At 42.0% G+C, this 24955-nt stretch overlaps 1 protein-coding gene across 1 annotated transcript; it reads right to left on the reverse strand.

The window, feature by feature from the left end:
• Positions 1–892: 892 nt before the first annotated feature.
• pnp4b (purine nucleoside phosphorylase 4b) lies at positions 893–19814 on the reverse strand. Its single transcript, XM_021558337.2, has 7 exons — positions 19669–19814; positions 16086–16258; positions 9444–9547; positions 4869–5044; positions 3530–3720; positions 2174–2253; positions 893–2020 (listed from the first exon to the last, which is right to left on the reverse strand). Exons 1-7 carry the CDS (start codon positions 19692–19694, stop codon positions 1874–1876), a joined length of 897 nt encoding a protein of 298 aa, XP_021414012.1. The 5' UTR covers positions 19695–19814; the 3' UTR covers positions 893–1873.
• Between the last annotated feature and the right edge of the window lie 5141 nt (positions 19815–24955).

A 24955-nucleotide genomic window follows, 5' to 3' on the forward strand; every position in this document is an offset into this window, starting at 1 on the left:
ACTACCTTTTAGTTATTTAGCAGACGCTCTTATTCAGAACAATTTATAGGAGCAATTAGGATTAATTGTCTTGCTCAAGGGCACGACGACAGATTTTCACCTATTCGAACCAGCGACCTTTCAGTTACTGGCCCAACGCTCTTAACCCCTAGTCTACCTGCCGCCCCAACATTCACACACACGCATGCACTGACGAACACACACAGACACAAATAAACACACTTAAAGTCTGTTTATTATCTATATCTACTGTATGTTTATTTATATATGTATCTATATATTTACAATGGGAAAACCTTGTTATGAACACATCAGTGTTCTCCAAGCTTATCGCTACAGTGCAGAAGTTACCACTGCGCCATATTGGCTGAGGAGCCCTGTGAAAGATGGCAGTGTTTTCTTTATAGATGAATGCACTTCGATTTACTGTAAGGCAAGGCAGTGAACAGAGTATTTGCTTTGGCAAGATCCAAAGTTTTTCTGTACATTTTTTCTGTTGCTGTGTAAATTCTTACAAGAAACATTATTTCTACATGAGCTCTCACTGTTATTGCAGTCAAACTAACTCGTAACACTGTAATTGTTCTGCATGAAAATAGTTTTTTAATCAACTCTATGAAACAGACTTGTGTTGTCTGGTAAACACAGTGAAGCACATAAATAATAGTTTGATTCTCGTTCTAAACAGTGAGAGGATAACAAAGAAGAAAGCACTGTATAATTATATTAATACAGGACATGTTTTTTCTGTCACTAGCTCTGAATAGCAGGAGGAATTTGAAGAGAAAAGCACCATCATCTGTACATTAGTTCAGTTGCATATTTTTTTTCACACTATTTGTCATTAAATGCTATTTTCTGGTTGGAGGCTTTTCACATTTTTTTTTGGGGGGGGAGAGAAACATTTGGTGGAATTAATGTATAATCTCTGTCACGCCCTGACCTTAGAGAGCCTTTTTATTTCTCTTTTTGGTTAGGTCGGGGTGTGATTTGGGTGGGCATTCTAGTTTTTCTATTTCTTTGTTGGCCGGGTATGGTTCCCAATCAGAGGCAGCTGTCTATTGTTGTCTCTGATTGGGGATCATACTTAGGCAGCCTTGTTTCCCACCTCGTTTATCTTTAGTTTTTTTGGTGTTCATCTAAATAAAGATGTACGCTTACCATGCTGCGCCTTGGTCCGATCCTTCAAACAACGATCTTCTGTTATGTCCGTTGTTTGAAGGATCGGACCAAGGCGCAGCATGGTAAGCGTACATCTTTCTTTATTTAGATAAAAACAACAAAAGATAAACGAACGTAACGTTCTGCAGGCTACACAGTAACTGCACAAAAACAAGATCCCACAACTGAAGGTGGGAAAAAGGGCTGCCTAAGTATGATCCCCAATCAGAGACAACAAACCATACTAGGCCAACAAAGAAAGTCACAGGGCGTGACAATCTCTCTCTCTCTCTCTCTGAATTTCCTCACGTAAGGAAAGGGGGATACCTAGGTTGGGTTAAAGGCAGAAGACACATTTCAGTTGAAGGTGTTCAGTTGTTCAACTGGTAGTGGCACCCCTTCAGCTGATGTTAAATAGGAGCATTACGTATTCTCATGTCAGTGCCCTATCATCAAATAAGCATTTAATGTTTTAACAGACTGGTTCTTGTGTAAAAAAAAAAACAACTTTAGAACATTTTATTAAACTGGAAAATGGACTAAATTCTTTCATCATGGGTGGTTGATTATTGTAAAGATTCACAGGGAATGATATGTACATGTTTGCACATGTCTGTGTACATTTCTGCGTGTTTGTGAGTGTCTGTGTGTGAGAGAGTGTGCTTCAACATTAGAGTATGTCTCTGTCTCTTTCTCCATCCCCCTTCCTCCTTCAGTTGACATTGATGCCCTCGTCCAGCTGGTCTGAGCGGGCAATAAGTGTGTTGAGCATCATCTGCACATGCTCCGCCCTCATCTTGCTGATCTCCAGGACCTCCTCATGGTTCACCTTCTCCTCACGGCTGTAGTCCAGGGAGACCTTCACAATGATAATAAGAATACATTAAGATGCTCCGGTACCATACTCAATAACTAGTCAACAGATGACAGAATAGATACGCTGAGCTGTTCAGAGTGTGTGCAGATAAGGTACATCAAATGATATACAGCAATAAGAGAAGTCAATCAATACCTTGTTGGTGATGAGTGAGAGACCAAAGACCCTCAGGCCACAGTGCTTGGCCACTGTTACCTCTGGGACCGTACTCATGCCTATCGAGAAGAGGATAGGGGTTGGGGAGTGCAGACGAGGACAGGAGCGGAGGTTGGCAGGTTCATGGGGATGGAAAGCGAGAGGGGTGGGGGGGGCAGAGAAAAAATGGCAAAATATCCAACAGGGTTTGTGGGTGGCACCAGGTCATGGTTGTGTGTTTGTGTGTGTGTAGAGAGGTGGTTATACTATTCAGCATTATTAATAACCCCCTCCGTGCACTTCCCCCTGAACTTTGGTCCCGTTCCCTGAGATTAGGTCCCATTCCCTGAGATTAGGTCCCATTCCCTGAGATTAGGTCCCATTCCCTGAGATTAGGTCCCATTCCCTGAGATTAGGTCCCATTCCATGAGATTAGGTCCCATTCCATGAGATTAGGTCCCATTCCCATGTTAGTATTTAATGGGAGCCCAGCCAGATCTCACATATCATTAAAACCATGCTAAAAACATGGATACAATTTACACAGGCACATACTGTACGAATGCAACGACAAAACAATGTTTACAGGCATAACCAAAAAGCATATGAATTAAAAATACTTATTAAGCCAAAGGTCTCACTCACTCAAACACAGCCTCCACTAAGCTGAAACTCTAGCATGGTAAAGAAAAAACACCACATAAAAAAATATGGATTGGCAGACGTGAATTGGACTCATTAAATAATACACCCACAGGAGTAATAACTCAAAACGTCATCAAAACAAGGAACCAAAGCGGGTTTTCTTTGTCATTGCTTGGCTACAACAACAAGCTCTTAAGGTAACAAGTCGGTAAAATACATGTTCTTAGGGGGAGTGGATCATGAAAGATGTCATTCGTTAGTTCTGCCCACTGTACATTGTAACAGATATTTGTGTTGCATTTTGATCCTGGATCAAATCATCAGACCAATTAGCGTCACAGCATGTTGGTCTATCTGTTGACCTAATCGCTAGGCTAATTAGCATGAGTCGGCTCTGTTAGCAGAGCTAGCACCATCATTTATTAACGAGCCCAGCATGGGTGTTTTTACGAGGGAGGTCCAATTAGAGCAGTGTTAATGAACTAAAAAGGGGAAAAGGAGAGTGAGCAAGCCTCGTCTGTGTTTGTATCGTTGTTAAACCATGTTGTGGCTGGTGGTCACTTGGCTCTCTGACAAAACATCCCCTTCCTGAGTAGATGCTTGATCTTGATACAGCATTTTGAAACACAAGTTGTATTAAATATCTAGCTATTGTTCCTTTAAACTTAAATTGAACCATTTCCTAACATTAACTGTGTTGTCTCCACTCACCCACAGAGTCGCACCCCAAGACCTGCAACATGCGTGCCTCAGCGATGGTCTCGAAGTTGGGCCCGCTCACCATGCAGTACACCCCTTCCCGCACAAAGTTGGTATAGTCCAGCTCATGACTGATATCTAGAGCTAGCTTCCTCAGGTCCTTACTGTAGGCATCTGACATGCAGGGGAACCGGATCCCAAACCTGGAGCAGAGCACAGACAATCACTACTGGCTTATCGATGGGACATATGGAGCAAATACTATTGCAATGTATCTCTCCTAATCTACCAATAATCTGCTACTATTAATAATATGAATAATACTGTAATATAATACAGTATTATGATAGTTTACAGGCAACTGCCAACATAAAGGCAACACCAACATAAAGTGTCTTAATAGGGTTTTGGGCCACCACGAGCCAGAACAGCTTCAATGCACCTTGGCATAGATTCTAAGTGTATGGAACTCTATTGGAGGGACGCGACACCATTCTTCCACGAGAAATGTCATAATTTGGTGTTTTGTTGATTGTGGTGGAAACGCTGTCTCAGGCACCGCTCCAGAATCTCCCATAAGTTTTCAATTGGGTTGAGATCTGGTGACTGAGACCGCCATTATATCGTTTTCATGCTCATCAAGCCATTTTGGGGTCTTTGTCATCCTATTGGAGTAGAGCCAAGCTAGCCAAAATAATAGCCTGCCCAGCATTTTTATACATGACCCTAAGCATGATGGGATGTTAATTGCCTAATTAACTCAGGAACCACACCTGGGTGGAAGCACCTGCTTTCAATATATTTTGTATTTCTCATTTGCTCAAGTGTTTCCATTATTTTGGCAGTTACCTGTAGCTCTCTGAGCATTTACACTAAATATACAGTTTATTTGTCATTAATCTACAACCTCCTAGCTGTAAAGGGAAAATATGAATTACAGGTTCCATGTAACCTAGTGAGCTAGATAGATTACTTGAAGAGTATGTATTTCTTCCCCTCTCTCTCCCCGTGCTTCCTCTCTCCGGGATCATTTCAGTTCTCTCACTGACTGCAACTCTCTCTCTTTCCATCTCTCCTCCCACCGTTGTGCTTCAGACTATACTACATTTTCACTCTCTCTCCTTGACTCTCCCTCCATCACTTCCACTCTCCCCTACCCATTCCCCCCACCCCTCTCTCCGTCCCTCTTCCCTGCCTCTCTCCATCTCTCTGCCTGTATCGTTCATCATTGTAGCTGCACAGTGAGTGATGTGCCCTCCCACACCCCTCTCCCTCTCTCCTTATCCCCCCTCTCTACCACTGTCTCCCCTTTCTTCCCTCAATCTTTCTGTCTCCCTGTCTCTGGTTGTACCGTTCGTCATTGGGGCCGCACAGAGGGTGCTGGCCGGCGAAGCCTGGCAGGTTAATGTGGTCCTTAATGAGCATGATGTCGCCCACTTTGAAGTCCGGACACAGGCCCCCTGAGGCGTTAGTCACAATGAGGGTCTCCACGCCCAAAAGCTTGAAGATCCGCACCGGGAATGTGACCTGGGGGAGAAGAAGAGGGGGATGGAGAGGAGAGAAATGTAGGTGGGGAGAGAGTCAGAGAGAGGAAACAAGAGAATTATATGAGTATAGAGGAGGAGAGGAGAAAGGAGTGGACGAGTGAAGAGGAAAAGGGAGTTGGAGAGAAAGGGAGGGAGAGATAAATATAGAAGAGAGGAAATGACGAGAGAGGTGAAGAGAATGCTACCAACACTTTATTGTACCGTTAAGGGGAAGAGGAGAAATGAGACATAAAATGTTTGTATTATTCTCTCTCTTGGACCATTCTTGGTTATCTCCAGCACCAGTAATACACAAGATGTGCATACAATCTGCTAGAAGCATGCAGCCACGACTTGTAACTGTCACACACACACACTTCTCTTGATATAGAAATACCCAATAGGGTACAGATGTAGGATCTTCATTTGATCACCCTGTTGCAGGAGAACTTTCCTGAAATGTAAAACTTGTAGTGTATTTGAGTGCAGCAATAAACATATGTTCATTTAAGTTTATTCACCAGAGCGCTGTCCAATTTTTGCTCTTTGCATTAATTATAATCCGCATAAGAATTCACATTTCCTGTTGCTGCAGCATTATTTTCTTGCTGTAGAAAACTGACTCAAATTAAGATCCTACACTTGTAAGTCCGACCACTGACAGACACATACACACGGCACCACTAGTGCAACATCCATAAACATGGTTTGCGTGTGTGGGCGCGTGTGTGGGGTGTACAGTGACTCATGAAAATGCACATTTCTGTCAGTTTGCAAGCTAGGATTGGCAATTAGTGAATATATTTCAATGCCAGATCACCTTTCTAGCCTCCCTCCCTCCTTTCCTCCATGTCTTTCCTTGCCTCACCTGCATGTATATTTGTGTGTGGCATAGGAGAAGTGATTTTTTTGATGTGTATACCTGTTTATGCATGCTTATCTTAATTAAACATGCATGCCAATAAGGCTCATCATGCTCCAATAACAGCCACTATACAATACAGAACTAGCACCAAGGCTAACTCCAGCTGCATGCTAGCAGTTTGTATGAAAGGCACCACTCACAGAGGGAGAGGAGATCAGGGAGGGCTAACGAAGCAAGCCAGCTAATTAACCTTGCCATGCATCTCCTACCGACACACTGAGATGAGAGAGATAACAGCTCACACCCTGATTGCATATCAGGGGGAGGGAGGGAGAGAGAGAGCGCTTGTGTGAGTGCGATTCAACAAAGCAAAACCATATTGCTTTTCTGCTATGTACCAGGCACTTGATGTCAAAACCCATGGAACAAAGTGTATCATAAAATAAAGTGTATGAAAAGGGAGATATAAAATTGGTAACAAACTACGCCTTCCAGATATTTACTGAGTTCTCACTGCAACACCTCTGTATTTGTTTTGTCTTTACGTAAACTCTTGTGAGAGGGGTGCGATGTTGGTGTCGGAGGTGTCAGATACAATGACTCATGGATGTGTCCCTGGGCTGATGGAGTGTATGGACACCCTGGTGTCCCTGTCACACATACTGGACTGCTGTCCGATAATGTTGGGAAAGAAAGTGAGCAGAACAGGGAAGACATGGAGAGGGTGTGTGGAGATGAGAGTAGAGAGTGTGAGATTGTGTGGTGGTGGTGGTGGGGGAAAGAGAAATTAAGAAAGAGAGAGAGAAAAGAAGGGAGAGAATAAGAGAAAGAGACAGGGAGAAAGACAAAGAGAGTGGGCAGATGGCAGGCTGAAACCACAGCTGTATTGGTTGCATGTGCTGGGGTAAATTTAGCAGAAATCGCTTTGTCGCCTTGTCTGGTGTGCTGAGCCATAGGAAAGAGGTCCAACATCCACTGTAATCACACCTGTTCTTCTGTAACACCTTACACGTTTTGCTGCATGTTCAGTCAGCCCTCAAGATAGGAAACCTCATATAAATGATTCATTTATTATATCTGTGTCGATATTGTACATGAGTTTCTAGTAGATAGACCATATGGTTCAAGAGAAAATAGCTGATTGAGTGAAAAAAGCATCTAATCAACTATGGTATTATTTTCTAGTTAACTCTGCAACTATATACTTTTTTTCACAACTGCAACCAGCTTGACAACAAATACATATCGACATAATAAAATAAATAAACGTTTGTAAAAACATTTTAAAAATATATTTCATGCTAGAACCCTCTTATAGCAACTTACAGTAATACATTTTCATACTGGTCCCCCATGGGAATCGAACCCACAACCCATGCTTTAACAACTGAGCCACACACATAATGTTTTACAGATTTGTCCTTCAATTGTTTTTAAATTGTAAAATCATATTATGTGACAAGGCCAGACCAGAGATTGTTAGACACCTGTGATAATCTGAAGTACCCAAACGTGCCACTAGATGTCATGTGACAGATTACATAAAATCCTTAAAAGAGACCAAATTCTGGTCGTTTAATGGTAAACTTCTAAAGTTTCCAGTAATATACCGTCCCTTTGCAACCCTAACCGTGACAGTGCTCACATATGGGCTGCATCTCAGCAGTGTAAAGTTACTTCCTCTCCTTTGGGTCCTATCCAACATCTACTCTGATCTGAAGAGAATTGACAGGTGAAAACAATATTGTGGAGGTCAGAATTGAGAAACAGCCCATAGGAGATAAGACATTGATCTAGAGGGCAGCATTTGGTCTGTTGTTCTCTATGTCTCCCTATAAACTGTCACCAAAGCCTCTTGCGGTGTAAGATACTTCTGTATGTCCAATGGCGAGGCTGCAACCTAAGCCCTCCACTGTGGTCACAGTCAATGAGAACATGATGACGTGTTTACTGCCTAGCACCTGGGAGGTAGAAATGCTACTTTGATATCTCATCATAATTACACATCTTTAGACTGTCTCCTGCTGTTCTCATAGACTGTTATACAATATGTCTATACTTTCGCCGTCCAATGCAATCTAGGTCAATAGGAACCCATTATTGTCTGGACTGGTCAGAATCAAAGGATGAGAATGAGCAATGTGGTATTTACTAGTGCTATTGATTGACATGTACAATGTGGTGACCCTAAGTGAAAGCCCAAAAAGCCTGTACTTCACTTATGTGCCGGTGTCCGGCAGCCATGATGGTTGACTCTAATACATGATGTCATGTTGTCAATGTCGTAATTTCTCTGAGAATTTCCTTCGCCACTCCAGACAACAGAAGATTCTTTAGCCATTTACCAAGGGCCTAGAGGGTCTAGAGAGGGTTGCATTTATGCTGCCTTAACCAAAACAGTGGAAGGAAAGGACTCATTTAACTCTGGAGTGACATCATAAATATGCAGTGCTACAGCTGATTGACTGGTTGATTCAGGCTGTAAGTCTCGACCAAGCAAAAACCTACATACAGAAAGTTGCTGCTTTGAAATACTTTTATATACAAATAAGACAAGCGTCGCAACACAGGTGAACGGCTGCTGGTACATACCTCTCATCCACTCAACATTTGGCCCAATATCCTTACAAGCTGTTTGAGAAAATGGCTTCATTTCATTGACATTTTGTTCAAATTCACACCAAATGACCCAACAATGACCTCATTGCTGCCAGGGACATTTTTAAGAAACAGGGCCCAGATCAGTGGTGACCCTGTCCTAAACTTTGTTTGTTAAAATATACAGCCTTGTGCAGAGTCAGCAGTTCCCAGGCTGGTTTCAGCAATCGTCTTCCTGCCTCCCATTTTCCTGATTGTGACAGATAAAGTTAATGGGCCAAGGCCGGAGATGCCAGCCCCTCTCTGTTATACAAATAGGAGGAGTTCTCCTTCAGTTAACATGACCTTGTTGAGCCACAATGGAGAGTTTTTCGCATAGCGTTCCAAAGGAAAGGACCCATTTCGTTTCACTCTTTTCCTTCTTTATGATGGCTAATATAAGCACACACTGGTGATGAATATTTCAAAACATCTGGTATCGCCGTAGTGGGAATGTGTAAGGGTTATAGATGAGCAGGGACTGGGTTGAATCCATGGAGGCTAGGAATATTGATGGTTAAAATAATCTGATGTGATGTTTCCCTGATCTCAAAGGAAAGGGCAGAGCAGCAAGGTGAAAGAGTAGAAAGACTAGTAGTGTAAAGCAAATGTCTTAATGTTGGATGTTTAAAATAGGGCCTATACCTTATTAATATAGATATAGTCTTCGTCATGGTACTGGGAGTCTCTAAATGTATGGAGTCCTTCGTATCTCAGTTTGTAGCTCAGTTGATAAAGCATGAATGTTGTAATGTCAAGGTAGTGGGTTTGATTCCTGGGACCACCCATATATGTAAAATGTACCCCCACATGACTGTAAGTCATTTTGAATCGAAGCATCTACTAAATGGCATATATTATTACCTGTTCATCGGTCAGATACTGTATTTGGACTTACCTTACAGAGTGAATAGCCCTCGTAGAGATGGAATCTGCCTTGCATGAAGACGCAGGATTTGCCTTTCAGAATACCGAACACCAGACACCCCTCATGACCCGGGACTGTGAAGGACACAAGCATATTCTGTCATGGACGGTTAGTGACACAGCATGTCTCATGTAGGGTTAGAAAATAAAAACTGTGAATTGATGTTTTATTCATGTTTAACTTCACAGAAGTTGTCCGATTTGTGTTGTTCATACTCCAAGCATGAGAGAATCCTATAGAAATAAAATACTACTGCTGTAATGAAAAACTCTCTGCATGTACATACAGTTAAAGTCGAAAGTTTACATACACATTAGCCACATACATTTAAACTCAGTTTTTCACAATTCCTGACATTTAATCCTAGTAAAAATTCCCTGTTTTATGTCCGTTAGGATCACCACTTTATTTTAAGAATGTGACATGTTAAAATAATAGTAAATAGAATTATTTATTTCAGCTTTTATTCTTTCATTGCATTCCCAGTGGGTCAGAAGTTAACATACACTCAATTCGTATTTGGTAGCATTGCCTTTAAATTGGGTCAAACGTTTCGGGTAGCCTTCCACAAGCTTCCCACAATAAGTAGGGTGAATTTTGGCCCATTTCTCCTGACAGACCTGGTGTAACTGAGTCAGGTTTGTAGGCCTCCTTGCTCGCACACACTTTTTCAGTTCTGCCCACAAATTTTCTATAGGATTGAGATCAGGGCTTTGTGATGGCCACTCCAATACCTTGACTTTGTTGTCCTTAAGCGATTTTGCCACAACTTTGGAAGTATGCTTGGGGTCATTGTCTATTTGGAAGACCCATTTGCGACCAAGCTTTAACTTCCTGACTGATGTCTTGAGATCTTGCTTCAATATATCCACATAATTTTCCTACCTCATGATGGCATCTATTTTGTGAAGTGCACCAGTCCCTCCTACAGCAAAGCACCCCCACAACATGATGCTGCCACCCCCGTGCTTCATGGTTGGGATGGGGTTGTTCAGCTTGCAAGACTCCCCCTATTTCCTCCAAAAATAACGATGTTCATTATGGCCAAACAGTTCTATTTTTGTTTCATCAGACCAGAGGACATTTCTCCAAAAAGTACGATCTTTGTCCCCATGTGCAGTTGCAAACCGTAGTCTGGCTTTTTTATGGTGGTTTTGGAGCAGCGGCTTCTTCCTTGCTGAGCGGCCTTTCAGGTTATGTCGATATAGGACTCATTTTACTGTGTATATAGATACAAGGTCCTTTGCTGTTGTCTGGGATTGATTTGCACTTTTCGCACCAAGGTACGTTCATCTCTAGGAGACAGAACGCGTCTCCTTCCTGAGCGGTATGACGGTTGTGTGGTCCCATGGTGTTTATGCTTGCGTACTATTGTTTCTACAGATGAACGTGGTACCTTCAGGCATTTGGAAATTGCTCCCAAGGATGAACCAGACTTGTGGAGGTCTACAATTTTTGTTCTGAGGTCTTGGCTGATTTCTTTTGATTTTCCAATGATGTCAAGCAAAGAGGCACTGCGTTTGAAGGTAGGCCTTGAAATACATCCACAGGTACACCTCCAATTGACTGAAATTATGTCAATTAGCCTATCAGAAGCTTCTAAAGCCATGACATAATTTTCTGGAATTGTCCAAGCTATTTAAAGGAACAGTCAACATAGTGTTCTGACCCACTGGAATTGTGATACAGTGAATTATAAGTGAAATAACCTGTCTGTAAACAAATGTTGGACAAATGACTTGTGTCATGCACAAAGTAGATGTCCTAACCGACTTGCCAAAGCTATAATTTGTTAACAAGAAATGTATGGAGTGGTTGAAAAATGAGTTTTAATGACTCCAACCTAAGTGTATGTAAACTTCCGACTTCAACTGTACATACAATGGGACCACATAATTCACCCAATTTATTGTGGGAAGCTTGTTGAAGGCTACCCAAAACGTTTGACCCAAGTTAAACAATGTAAAGGCAATGCTACCAAATACTAATGTAGTGTATGTAAACTTCTGCTCTAATTATGTTGGTAATAAGTTTAAAAAAGAAATATGGCACCCCGGGTTTTGTGATATATGGCCATTATACCACGGCTAAGGGCTGTCTCCAGGCACTCAGCAATGTGTCGTGCCTAAGAACAGCCCTTACCCGGGGTATATTGGCCATATACCACACCCCCCCATGCCTTATTGCTTAAAAATACCACGGCTTTCAGACAATCAGCATCCATGGCTCAAACCACCCGGTTTATAATCTGACATAGACTATAGAAAGTGCATTCGGAAAGAATTCAGAACCCTTGACTTTTTCAAGATTTCGTTACGTTACAGCCTTATTCTAAAATTTATTCAATTGTTTTTTTCCCCCTCATCACTCAACACACAATACCCCATAATAACAAATCAAAAACAGATTTATACATTTTTGCAAATGTATTACAAATAAAACTTAAATATCACATTTACATAAGTAGTACGACCCTTCACTCAGTACTTTGTTGAAGCACCTTTGGCAGTAATTACAGCCTCAAGTCTTCTTGGGTATGACGCTACAAGCTTGACACATCTATATTTGGGGAGGTTCTCCCATTCTTCTCTGCAGAGCCTGTCAAGCTTGGATGGGGAGCGTCGCTGCACAGCTATTTTCAGGTCTCTCCAGAGATGTTCTATCGGGTTCAAGTCCGGGTTCTGGCTGGGCCACTCAAGGACATTCAGAGACTTGTCCTGAAGCCACTACTGCATTGCATTGTCTTGGCTGTGTTCTTAGGGTCATTGTCCTGTTGGAAGGTGAACTTTCACCCCCAGTTTAAGGTCCTGAGCTCTCTGGTGCAGGATCTCTCTGTACTTTGCTCCATTCATCTTTCCATCGATCCTGACTAGTCTCCCAGTCCCGCCTCTGAAAAACATCCCTGCAGCATGATGCTGCCACCACGGTGCTTCACCGTAGGGATGGTGCCAGGTTTCCTCCAGACATGACGCTTGGCATTCAGTCCAAAGAGTTCAATCTTGGTTTCATCAGACTAGAGAATCTTGTTTCTCATGGTCTGAGAGTCCTTTAGGTGCCTTTTGGCAAACTCCAAGCGGGCTGTCATGTGCCTTTTAGTGAGGAGTGGCTTCCGTCTGGCCACTCTACCATAAAGGCCTGATTGGTGGAGTGCTGCAGAGACGGTTGTCCTTCTGGAAGGTTGTCCCATCTCCACAGAGGAACTCTGGAGCTCTGTCAGCGTGACCATCGGGTTCTTGGTCACCTCCCTAATCAAGGCCCTTCTCCCCCGATTGCTCAGTTTGGCCAGGCAGCCAGCTCTAGGAAGAGTCTTGATGAAGGCCACTGTGTTCTTGGGGACCTTCAATGCTGCAAACATTTTTTGGTGCCCTTCCCCAGATCTGTGCCTCGACACAGTCCTGCCTCTGAGCTCTACGGGCAATTCCTTCAACCTCATGGCTTGGTTTTTGCTCTGACATGCACTGTCAACTGTGGGACCTTATATAGACAGGTGTGTGCCTTTCCAAATCATGTCCAATCAATTGAATTTACCACAGGTCGACTCCAATCAAGTTGTAGAAACATCTCAAGGATGATCAATGGAATCTCATAGCAAAACATCTGAGTACTTATGTAAATAAGGTATCTGTTTTTTATTTTGAATACATTTGCAAAAATGTCTAAAAAACAGTTTTTGCTTTGTCATTATGGGGAATTGTGTGTAGATTGATGAGGAAAACATTTTATTTAATAAAATTTAGATTAAGGCCTTAATGTCACAAAATGTGGAAAAAGTCAAGGGTTCTGAATACTTTCCGAATGCACTGTAGTACTCAGGACAGCATGCAGTGTAGGAACAGGATCTGTGCTATTGAAATAAAAGTGTTAGTCATCCGCTGTCAAATGTCAACTGTAATTGTCTGTTTAGTACCCTTCTTTATAGTGGGGATGATGGCTGAGACGGCAGCAGAGTTGTGTTCGGTGGTGTGGAGATTATGTTAATTTGACCCTGAGTTTTGTCAGAGGCGATTTGTTGAAAAGTGCTGCGTAATGAGATAGGACCTGAATGATTACAACACTGTTTAGAGAAGTGACTTTCTTCTCCTCCGTCAGAGGTTGACGGTTGGCAGAGGGAAGTTTAGGGGGGAGGATGGTGTCAGTTATTACTCTGTCCATTGAAGTTACTTCAGAATCCATTCCATTGCTGCATTAACTTGTTTTATGTCACTTTATAAAGACTTGGTGTGAGTGACCAAGCAAATAATGTATTTCTAAGGATGCACTATCGTATTGGTTATCTAAGGATGCACTATCGTATTGGTTATCTAAGGATGCACTATCGTATTGGTTATCTAAGGATGCATTATCGTATTGGTTATCTAAGGATGCACTATCGTATTTGTTATCTAAGGATGCATTATCGTATTGGTTATCTAAGGATGCACTATCGTATTGGTTATCTAAGGATGCATTGTCGTATTGGTTATCTAAGGATGCATTGTCGTATTGGTTATCTAAGGATGCACTATCGTATTGGTTATCTAAGGATGCACTATCGTATTGGTTATCTAAGGATGCACTATCGTATCGGTTATCAAAGGATGCACTATCGTATTGGTTATCTAAGGATGCACTATCGTATTGGTTATCTAAGGATGCATTATCGTATTGGTTATCTAAGGATGCACTATCGTATTGGTTATCTAAGGATGCATTGTCGTATTGGTTATCTAAGGATGCATTATCGTATTGGTTATCTAAGGATGCATTATCGTATTGGTTATCTAAGGATGCACTATCGTATTGGTTATCAAAGGATGCATTGTCGTATTGGTTATCTAAGGATGCACTATCGTATTGGTTATCTAAGGATGCATTGTCGTATTGGTTATCTAAGGATGCACTATCGTATTGGTTATCTAAGGATGCATTGTCGTATTGGTTATCTAAGGATGCATTATCGTATTGGTTATCAAAGGATGCATTATCGTATTGGTTATCTAAGGATGCACTATCGTATTGGTTATCAAAGGATGCATTGTCGTATTGGTTATCTAAGGATGCATTATCGTATTGGTTATCTAAGGATGCATTATCGTATTGGTTATCTAAGGATGCATTATCGTATTGGTTATCTAAGGATGCACTATCGTATTGGTTATCTAAGGATGCATTGTCGTATTGGTTATCTAAGGATGCATTATCGTATTGGTTATCTAAGGATGCACTATCGTATTGGTTATCTAAGGATGCACTATCGTATTGGTTATCTAAGGATGCACTATCGTATTGGTTATCTAAGGATGCACTATCGTATTGGTTATCTAAGGATGCACTATCGTATTGGTTATCTAAGCCTTTGTTAGATACTGCTATGTTGTGTGGATTTGATTCAATCTGGCCCTTTGGTTTTACAGGTTATTGGATAGGCAATTTGTTTAGTTTTTGTTTGCTGTTACAGGTTCACACAGCATAGCACCTGTTCACAGGCAAACACCAATATCTGTCTGAACTCACACTCATTTAGAATGTCTGCCAATCATTTTGCTCTCCATTTAATTTACCTAAAAATGAGAAGTCTAGTGCTGCACTGAACATCGATTAGTGTTTTCAATGGGCTTCTTCTCTCTGACAAGCTTAAATGAACTAGAATATAATTGGGAAGACTGCAACACAAACCAAACCAGAATTGAAGATAATAAAAAAAAAAAAATGTCAGCTCTGTCTAATGAAGGCAACATTGTCAAATAATGTCATTTCTAGGCTTCTCATTTGTTTATTTATGATGCTATTGTTGTCCAAAAACACAACAAAAGCTGGTTACTAGACAGGAGGCTATGGCTTTTCTGCAAAGACCCACCTTACTCTAATAATAATAGGAAAGTGAACATTTGAGCGCTTATGCAGACATTTTATATTCACCTCCACATGATGAATGTTTAAATATGTTCATGAGATCCTAATAAGAATTCCATGTGGAAGATATTAGGGCCTATTTTTACTCCAGTTATAATATTTTATTCATGGGGCGTAGTTATTCATTCTTGGTTCATTTTCCCGCCAACTGGTTATGATTTGTTTTTCCATGCGACATTTTGACAAAGACACACAGAAATCCCAAATGCATTTCAGCAAGTAAATAATGAACTACTTAGCTGCAATGGTGTGTCAATGGAATCATTGAGGGAAAATGTAAATTCCTCTGCTGTGCAGGCATAATTAAGAGCACTACACAGGTTCACCTGATGTTTGGGAGAATCAGTGAACAAGCTAATTGGGGTGAGGTGATGTTTACAGAGAGGCGTTGCCTATTATATTTGTCAAAGTGTGTGTGTGTTTATGTGTGTGTTGGGGGGTGGGTAGTATAGATTGACAGTTTATACGTAGCAAACCATTTCTGGTTTCTTCTGAATTCCCAGAATGTTAGTAGGTTTTGCTGGGACATTTTAACAACAGTCATAAGAAGTTTTCATGCTAACATTGGATGTAAACCAAATTAAGACTCCATAGGAACTTGATCTTAACATTGTAGGAACATTCACTGTTTGCTGGGTAGAGACCACAATATACTATCATTAGTCTCATATCAATATTATCATGACACATTATACGTTCGTGACAGCGACGTCATCTCACCTGTGCTGACGGGGAAGTTGGGGATATCTGCGTAAGGGAAGATCTCTTTGTTGGTAACACCATCGGCGAGCAGGCCCAGGCCTGAGCCACACACCACTGCGATCTTAGGCCTGTGTCTCGTCCGGCTCAGAAGCCATTCTGTCGTCTGATTGTAGTCTTCAAAAGAGCAACAGCTAGGAGAGATGACACTCAGGTAATTATTTTTAAATAGACTGCCTGACTACACACCATGTAGAGCAGGGATCGGCAACAGGTGGCCCACGGGCCAAAACCGTCCTGCAAATGTGATTTTGGGGGGATTTAACTTTTTGGTCAAAAAATACTGTAAAATCACCAGGAATTTAGCTAAAAAAAAGTGTTTAATTTTGGAAATCTGTTCCCAACCATTCCCACAAATAAAAAAAGAGACGTGATCGTGTCTCCATGGTTGCCTACCCCCATGGTTGCCTACCCCCATGGTTGCCTACCCCCATGGTTGCCTACCCCCATGGCTGCCTACCCCCATGGTTGCCTACCCCCATGGTTGCCTACCCCCATGGTTGCCTACCCCCATGGTTGCCTACCCCTGATGTAGAGACACATGCTTAATTCCAAATTAACTCCTTGTCCCTACCACTCAACATGTAATATGGATATGAAAGGATTTGGTATGAACAATATGGTAATAGTTCCACCATACCTTCTGATAGGCTATGTTTTTTTCCCACCATATTGTCTACACCTTCTTAAACAAGTCCATAGGTGGTAGTGACAAGCTGTCAATTTTGAATTGGGCAGTTAACTGAATTAGTCAATGTTAGGTTAGGTATAGCTCGACTTCTATAATTGGTTAGATAGAAATAAAACACACTTGCAATAGATAAAGGATATACTGACTGTATCCTTCTAGGAACAATATTGTTTATCATCAAAAATGATGCAAGGAAGACGAGATAACATATCTACTTAGATCTTTGTTTACAGTGCCTTCAGAAAGTATTCATAACCCTTGACTTAGTCCACATTTTGTTGTGTTACAGCCTGAATTCAAAATGTGTTCAATATATTTCTCACCCATCTGGAATAACACAATACCCCATAATGTTACGTTGGTATAAAGGGATTGGGAGACAGGCGCAGGAATGCGTAATAGGGGTATTTATTTCCCAAATTACAGCGTGCCGTGTAAAGGCACGGGGACGAAGACCAAACAAACACGTCTACAATCACAGGGTAGAAACCCAAACAAAAGAGCGAGGAGTACCTCGAATAAATACACAATCGCACAATGATTATCACACGGGACGAGACCCGTAATCATCTGCACAATATACGTGGGGCAAAAGCCAAAACAACACAGCACAGGTACTCACACGAACCAACGGACATTGGAACAATAATCAACAGGACAATGGTGAACAAAGGACACACTTATGCAGTTACTAATCAAATGGGAATAGGGACCAGGTGTGCGTAATGACAGTTCCGGGGGGATCCATGACACATAACGACATAGTGAAAACATGTTTTAAGAAATGTTTGCACATTTATTGAAAATTACAAACAGAAATATCTCATTTATAGAAGTATTCATACCCCTGAGTAAATACTTTATAGAAGCACATTTAGCAGCAATTACAGCTGTGAGTCTTTCTGGGTAAGTCTCTAAGAGCTTTGAACACCTGGATTGTGCAACATTATTCTTTTCAAAATTAAAATTGGCAGTTGATCATCGCTAGACAACCATTTTCAGGTCTTGCCATAGATTTTTAAGTAGATTTAAGTCAAATCTGTAACTCAGCCACTCAGGAACATTGACTGTCTTCTTCATAAGCAACTCCAGTGTAGATTTGGCCTAGTTACAGATACAACTCCAGTGTAGATTAGGTTATTGTCCTGGTGACGGGTGAATTCATCTCCCAGTGTCTGGTGGAAAGCAAACTGAACCAGGTTTCCCCTCTAGAATTTTGCCTGTGCTTAGCTCCATTCCGTTTCTTTTTTTATCCTGAAAAACTCCCAGTCGTTAACGATTAAAAGCATACCCACAACATGATGCAGCCACCACTATGCTTGAAAATATGGAGAATGATACTCAGTAATGTGTTGTATTGGATTTGCCTCAAACATAACACTTTGTATTCAAGACAAAAAGTGAATTGCTTTGATTTTTTTTTTTAAGTATTACTTTAGTGCCTTGTTGCAGACAGGATGCATGTTTTGGAATATTCTTATTGTCTACAGGCATCCTTCTTTTCCCTCTGTCAGTTAGGTTAGTATTGTGGAGTAACTACAATGTTGTTGATCCATCCTCAGTTTTCTCCTATCACAGGCATTAAACTCTGTAACTGTTTTAAAGTCACCATTGGCCTCATGGGGAAATCCCTGAGCGGTTTCCTTCCTCTACGGAAGTATGCTTGTATCTGTGTATTGACTGGGTGTATTGATACACCATCCAAAGTGTAATTAATAACTTCACCATGCTCAAAGGGATTTTCAATGTCTGCTTTTTTTATACAAATCTACCAATAGGTGACCTTCTTTGTGAGATATTGGAAAACTTTCCTGGTCTTTGTGGTTGAATCTGTGTTTGAAATTCACTGCTTGACTGAGGGACCTTACAGATACATAATTGTATGTGTGGGGTACAGAGATGAGGTAGTCATTCAAAAATCTTAAACACTATTATTGCACACACAGAACGAGTCCATGCAAATTATTATGTGACTTGTTAAGCAAATGTTTACTCCTGAACTTATTTAGTCTCGCCATAACAAAAGGGTTGAATACTTATTGGCTCAAGACATTTCAGCTTTTCATTTTTAATGAATTTGTAAAACTGTCTAAAAACACTATTCCACTTTGACATGATGGGGTTTTGTGTGTAGACCAGTGACACAAACTCTCAATATATAAATATAAAATTAGAAGTGCACACCTCATTACAACGCAACACATCCGTATAGAGAACAGTTCCATTTTCCTTCATTGTGATCAAACAGGAATAACTCCAACTAATAAATCCGCCGAGGCACAGGAGGAATAACTGAAATAAGTGAGGAGATCTCGCTGCTCTTTTGAAATGGGTTGCCTGACCTGAGGAAACATATTCAAAGCAATTGTTCCACAGATTGTCAACCCCTGAGTGGTATTTTACATTACAATTACAATTCAAATCCAATTTAGCCCCTTGTATTCACTGAGTGCACAGTATGTGACCTGACTTGTAAGTTGTTCTGATATAGGCCCCCTCTGAATGTATTAACAAATCAGTGTATTTATTGAAAAGCAAGAATGAATACTATAATACCCTGCTAACCTGCAGTCTATGACTGTCTGTGCCTGTTTATTCCTCTCAGATTCACATTTTTAAATGCTCCTTGGTAAGTCCCTCTAAAAGTCTGTATGACTGCTAGTATGTTTGTTTTAAACAAACACATTAAATGTATGTAACAATTCCATTTTTGTTTCATAATTTATGGGAAACAAATTGAAATGTGTGTATTCACTGTCATCCCTGGATCAAAGTTGTGCTTATGCTAAACCAATCCACTTAACTGGAAATATTGTCTGATGTGTGAAATATGATGAAGAAAATAACATTTACCATTCTGTACTTCCTTTGGTATGCATGATCCACAAACAGGTCTGTCAGGTGCAGTCTGGTGGAGAGTTTAGAGTTAATCAAAGCTGGCGACGATAGATAGAGTTAAGAGAGATCATGAGGGAGTGAGATAGTGCCACGCAACCTAGTGTGTGGAACCTTTTCATTGGTTGATTTTGAGGTGGGAGATAGCGTGGGGTATATTCTTTGGGATTCCTGGAGAGAAAAAAAACGTGCCGAGTCACATGGAGATGTCTCCCACATCCTCGTGGGATGCAAAGGTCCGATGTGACAAGGGTACATGCAAATAATTACAGGGTTTCCCAATGTTCTTTTACCTAGTTGAAGTCACGTTCGTAGTGAAAGTCAATTTGTTTAACAAATCGGAAATGACCTTACTACAATATTCACTAACAAATATGAAGTAAATATGTCTAACGTGTTTTATATCAGTTTAAGCAATATGACTAATGGGTTGTTTATTACAGCATAGGATTATTAATTGTTGTTATTTGTGAAATGGGGCAAAACCATATTCATTCAGGTGGCCAAAGGTGGGTTGGTGGGGGCATCTCTGGTTAAATGTCTAGTGTCCGTCAGCATATGCCACTATCATCTTAGTCAGCTGTTGTCTGTGACCCTTGACCTTTCATTCTGCTACACCTCCACGTCTTCAGACACTTTTGGCTGCCATCCACACATAGCATGGACTTTGAGTGGAGAGAGAGAGGTGTGCATTTAGCACACAACCATTTTTTTGACTAGATAGTGTTGATGCCCTGAGTTCAAGGTAAAAACCAGTCAATGAGTAACATTGGCTTACATAACACTCTTACATGAGGGATACTAAGGAAGTGTACAAATCTACAGCATTCCAAGGTACAGACATTTTCAAAACGTTAAGACGTTTGATTATTGAGTAGAAGGGTATGGGTTCAGCAAAAACTTGTGTATAGTATTTAGTAAATCATTAGTTATAAAGAATGCTAAACAGCTAGTGGCAGGAGTAGGTATTGCAGGGGATTTATATCGATCAGGACGTATCATCTAGAGACATAGAATTAGACAGTTTGCCTTGCTGGGGTATGAAAGGAGTACACTGACATGGTTATTACTGTCATTAACATACCTTTAATATTGCTCCCTGTAAGTTGAGGTCGACTTTAGTACTGTGCCAGATGTGGTCTACGGAGGGGAATTCAGACAGCTGATTATCCTGATGAAAACCCAACAGATGCTGTGTGTGTGTGTGTGTGTGTGTGTGTGTGTGTGTGTGTGTGTGTGTGTGTGTGTGTGTGTGTGTGTGGGGGGGGGGGGGGTGTACGTGTGTGTGTGTGTACGTGTGTGTGTGTGTGCGTATTTGCGTATGTGTGTGTGTGTGTGTGCATGCCATGTTCGTTGTGCGTTGTGTATGATTTTGGATGAGCCGTGGGATAACCTAACTACTCTCAAGGATGATTGCGTTGTCACAATGTGTTCTCTACCCAGCTCACTCTCTCTAAGCTTCTCTCTAAGCTCTCTCAAAAAGTTTTTGGGGGAGGACATTTGTTTCATCTTCACGGAATTTCATACTATGTTTTATTTGAACTAATGTTAGATGTGAAGAAATCTGACAAAATAATTTTTCTTCATCCCTGATCTCAGAAACGCAGAACAAAATCTTGTGTAATTGTGTCAGGTGCCGCTTTCCTTTCTTGAAATACCCACCCGCAAATTAAGCACTACCCAAACCTAATACGTCCCAATAACTTGTGACGCAAAACCAAAGCACCGGAACTACTGTTGCTTATCCCATCCTTCCGACAAATGTTAAGATATTTTATTTGTATTTGACCTTTTTTTTAACTAGTCAAATCAGTTAAGAACATATTCTTATTTTCAATGACGGCCTAGGAATAGTGGCAGGTTAACTGCCTTGTTCAGGGGCAGAACAACAGATTTTTACCTTGTCAGTTCAGGGATTCGATCTTGCAACCTTTCGGTTACTAGTCCAACACTCTAACCACTAGGCTTCCTGCCACCCCATATCATTTATGTCATGTAGTCTGTCCACGAGAGATTGCTTCTTCCCTAATTTGTTGAACTATGGAAAATTCTAGGTAAAAACCCTGGCATCTCGCCCAGTAAAATATTTTGTGCTCCTAATGATGATCAACCCAAGTTCTCAATTGAAGACTGTTAGGCTGCATTTACACATGCAGACCAATTCTGATCTTTTGCCCAACTATGGGCAAAATATCTGCTCTAATTGGTCAAAATGCCAATTTGTGCAAAAATATAAATTAGTCTGCCTGAGTAAGGCTGTATTTACACAGGCAGCTCAATTCTGATCTTTTTATCACCAATTGATATTTTGACCTATCAGATCAGCTCTGAAAAATATCTGATGTGAAAAGATCTAATGTGACTGGTCAAAAGACCAAATAGTGGAAAAAATATCAGAATTGGGTTGCCTGTGTAAACACAGCCTATACACAGCTCTAGATGAAAGAGTATATCATGACAAGCAAAAACAAGAGGATTACATAATGGACGACCACAGATTCACGTCTTAGGCCATTGTGGACCGATAGGCTACGTTTCTCATTCAGTTTGTATTATAACTTATTTACCACTACTGGTCAACTCAATTGTGATGATTACAGATTCATTGATTAGATAAGAGTAGTATCGTCTTAATGGGCTATGAGTTGGTACAAGTTGGTACTGGTTACTGTGGTGGTATTACAGGGACATAATGTGTCATAAGCTCAGTCAGACTGGCAACAGGCTTAAACTAAAGCCTATGAAACATCACATTGCACTTGGCAGGACAATGTCCAATCCTGGAGTCACCTTGACCATAATGAATCTCTTTGTCTAGACAGGGTCATTCAACGGTATGTATATGTGCACACAAACACACATACACACATAATCAAGCACGCATACACACACAGATACACGCACACACATGCGCCCTAAGCAAATAGTTCTGCAGACTGATTCACTGAACCTGTCGGAGTTCAGAAAACATACTGTTATGTAAGAGTATTTTTCCTAAACACAAATAAATATCAAATGCTTATGTACTGCTTATAAATGCTGTATGTATGGGTTATGAATGTGTTATGAAGTTGCTGACCCCTGCTCGGAAGGATAACTGTATCATATCCATTTGTTTTCGGGCATGGTTGTGTGCAGACAATGGGACCAGAGAGAATATATTTTTCTGTCTCCAGGCCTTGGCAGCTCATTTGCATCTGCATGTATTTGTCCTCTCCTGTGGGGAGAATCAGTGTGAGACAGGAGACCTTACGTAAGCAGCAAACAGACAAAGAATAGCTGTCCTGATCCTAGAGACACCTCCAAGGCTGGGTGGTTGGGGAGAGGTAGGGGGTCTCAGGGATCCCCCCCTTAATGGGCGTAATTTTACCAAAACACACGTGGCATGCTTGGGGTCGACGAGATGGTGTCATGAATTTAAATTGTTCCACCACACCTCTTTGGGTGACTGTCTTTCGGTTAGAGCCAGAGGTCCCACTCCCGCTACCCACCGAGGAAGGATGCAGAGGGAAATAGCTGTATTTTATACGTCAATGATGTCGCTCTTGCTGCTGGTGATTCTCTGATCCACCTCTACGCAGATGACACCCTTCTGTATACTTCTGGCCCTTCTTTGGACACTGTGTTAACTAACCTCCAGACGAGCTTCAATGCCATAGAACTCTCCTTCCATTGTCATGTATTGTCATGTTGTGTCTTTCTGTCCTTTCCTTTCACCCTGTCTCCCTCTGCTGGTCGTATTAGGTTACCTTTTCTCCCCCGCTTTCCCCCAGCTGTTCCTTGTCTCCTCTGACTACCTCATCCACCCCTTTTCCCACCTGTTCCCTTTTTCCCTCTGATTAGGTCCCTATATCTCTCTCTGTTTCTGCTCCTGTCTTTGTCGGATTCTTGTTTGTTGTGTTTCATGCCTGAACCAGACTGTCGTCATGTTTGTGTTTGCTGTAACCTTGTCTTGTCCTGTCGGAATCTGCCGGTCCGTCTGAGCCTACCTATGTTTGGTAATTAAAGAAGCTCTGTTTAAGTTAATTCGCTTTTGGGTCCTCATTCACGCACCGTAACAGAAGAATCCGACCAAGAATGGACCCAGCGACTTCGGATCCTCTCCACTCAGCCGTCGGGATCCAGGGAGCGATGCTAGGCAGACACGAGCAGGAAGTGTCTGCTGCTCGACATGCCGTTGAGACCCTGGCCACCCAAGTCTCCAACCTCACAGAACAGGTTCACCATCTCCGCCTCGATCCACCGGCCACTTCCAGGGCTTTCGAATCTCCGGAGCCCAGAATCAATAACCCGCCGTGTTACTCTGGGGAGCCCACTGAATGCCGCTCGTTCCTCACCCAGTGTGATATTGTGTTTTCTCTCCAGCCCAACACTTACTCCAGGAGCACTGCTCGTGTCGCCTACGTCATATCTCTCCTTATTGGACGGGCTCGTGAGTGGGGCACGGCAATCTGGGAGGCAAGGGCTGAGTGTACTAACCAGTATCAGGACTTTAAGGAGGAGATGATACGGGTTTTTGATCGATCTGTTTTTGGGGAGGAGGCTTCCAGGGCCCTGTCTTCCCTATGTCAAGGCAATCGATCCATAACAGACTACTCTATTGAGTTTCGCACTCTTGCTGTCTCCAGTGGCTGGAACGAGCCGGCCTTGCTCGCTCGTCTTCTGGAGGGTCTCCGCGCAGAGGTAAAGGATGAGATTCTCTCCCGGGAGGTTCCTTCCAGCGTGGATTCCTTGATTGAACTCGCTATTCGCATTGAGCGACGGGTTGATCTTCGTCACCGAGCTCGTGGAAAGGAGCTCGCGCTCTCCGTCGCCCCCCTCTCTGCATCACTACCATCTTCCTCTGCCGGCTCGGGTGCTGAGCCCATGCAGCTGGGAGGTATCCGCATCTCGACTAAGGAGAGGGAACGGAGAATCACCAACCGCCTCTGTCTCTATTGCGGTTCCGCTGGTCATTTTGTCACTTCATGTCCAGTAAAAGGCCAGAGCTCGTCAGTAAGCGGAGGGCTACTGGTGAGCGCTACTACTCCTGTCTCTCCTTCAAGATCCTGCACTACCTTGTCGGTCCATCTACGCTGGACCGGTTCGTCAGCTTCCTGCAGTGCCTTAATAGACTCTGGGGCGGAGGGCTGTTTTATGGACGAGACCTGGGCTCGGGAACATGACATTCCTCTCAGACAGTTAAAGGAGCCCACGGCCTTGTTCGCCCTGGATGGTAGTCCTCTCCCCAGGATTCAGCGTGAGA

Source organism: Oncorhynchus mykiss, chromosome 2, assembly GCF_013265735.2.
Source record: "Oncorhynchus mykiss isolate Arlee chromosome 2, USDA_OmykA_1.1, whole genome shotgun sequence".
Lineage (NCBI taxonomy): Eukaryota > Metazoa > Chordata > Actinopteri > Salmoniformes > Salmonidae > Oncorhynchus > Oncorhynchus mykiss.

Coding starts and splice junctions, on each gene's coding strand:
- pnp4b (XM_021558337.2), bottom strand. CDS start 19,694: ATGCATACCAAAGGAAGTACAGAATG. Junction 9,548..16,085: donor CAACTTCCCCGTCAGCACAG/GTGAGATGACGT, acceptor TGTCCTTCACAG/TCCCGGGTCATGAGGGGTGT. Junction 5,045..9,443: donor AGGGCTATTCACTCTGTAAG/GTAAGTCCAAAT, acceptor CTTCTCCCCCAG/GTCACATTCCCGGTGCGGAT.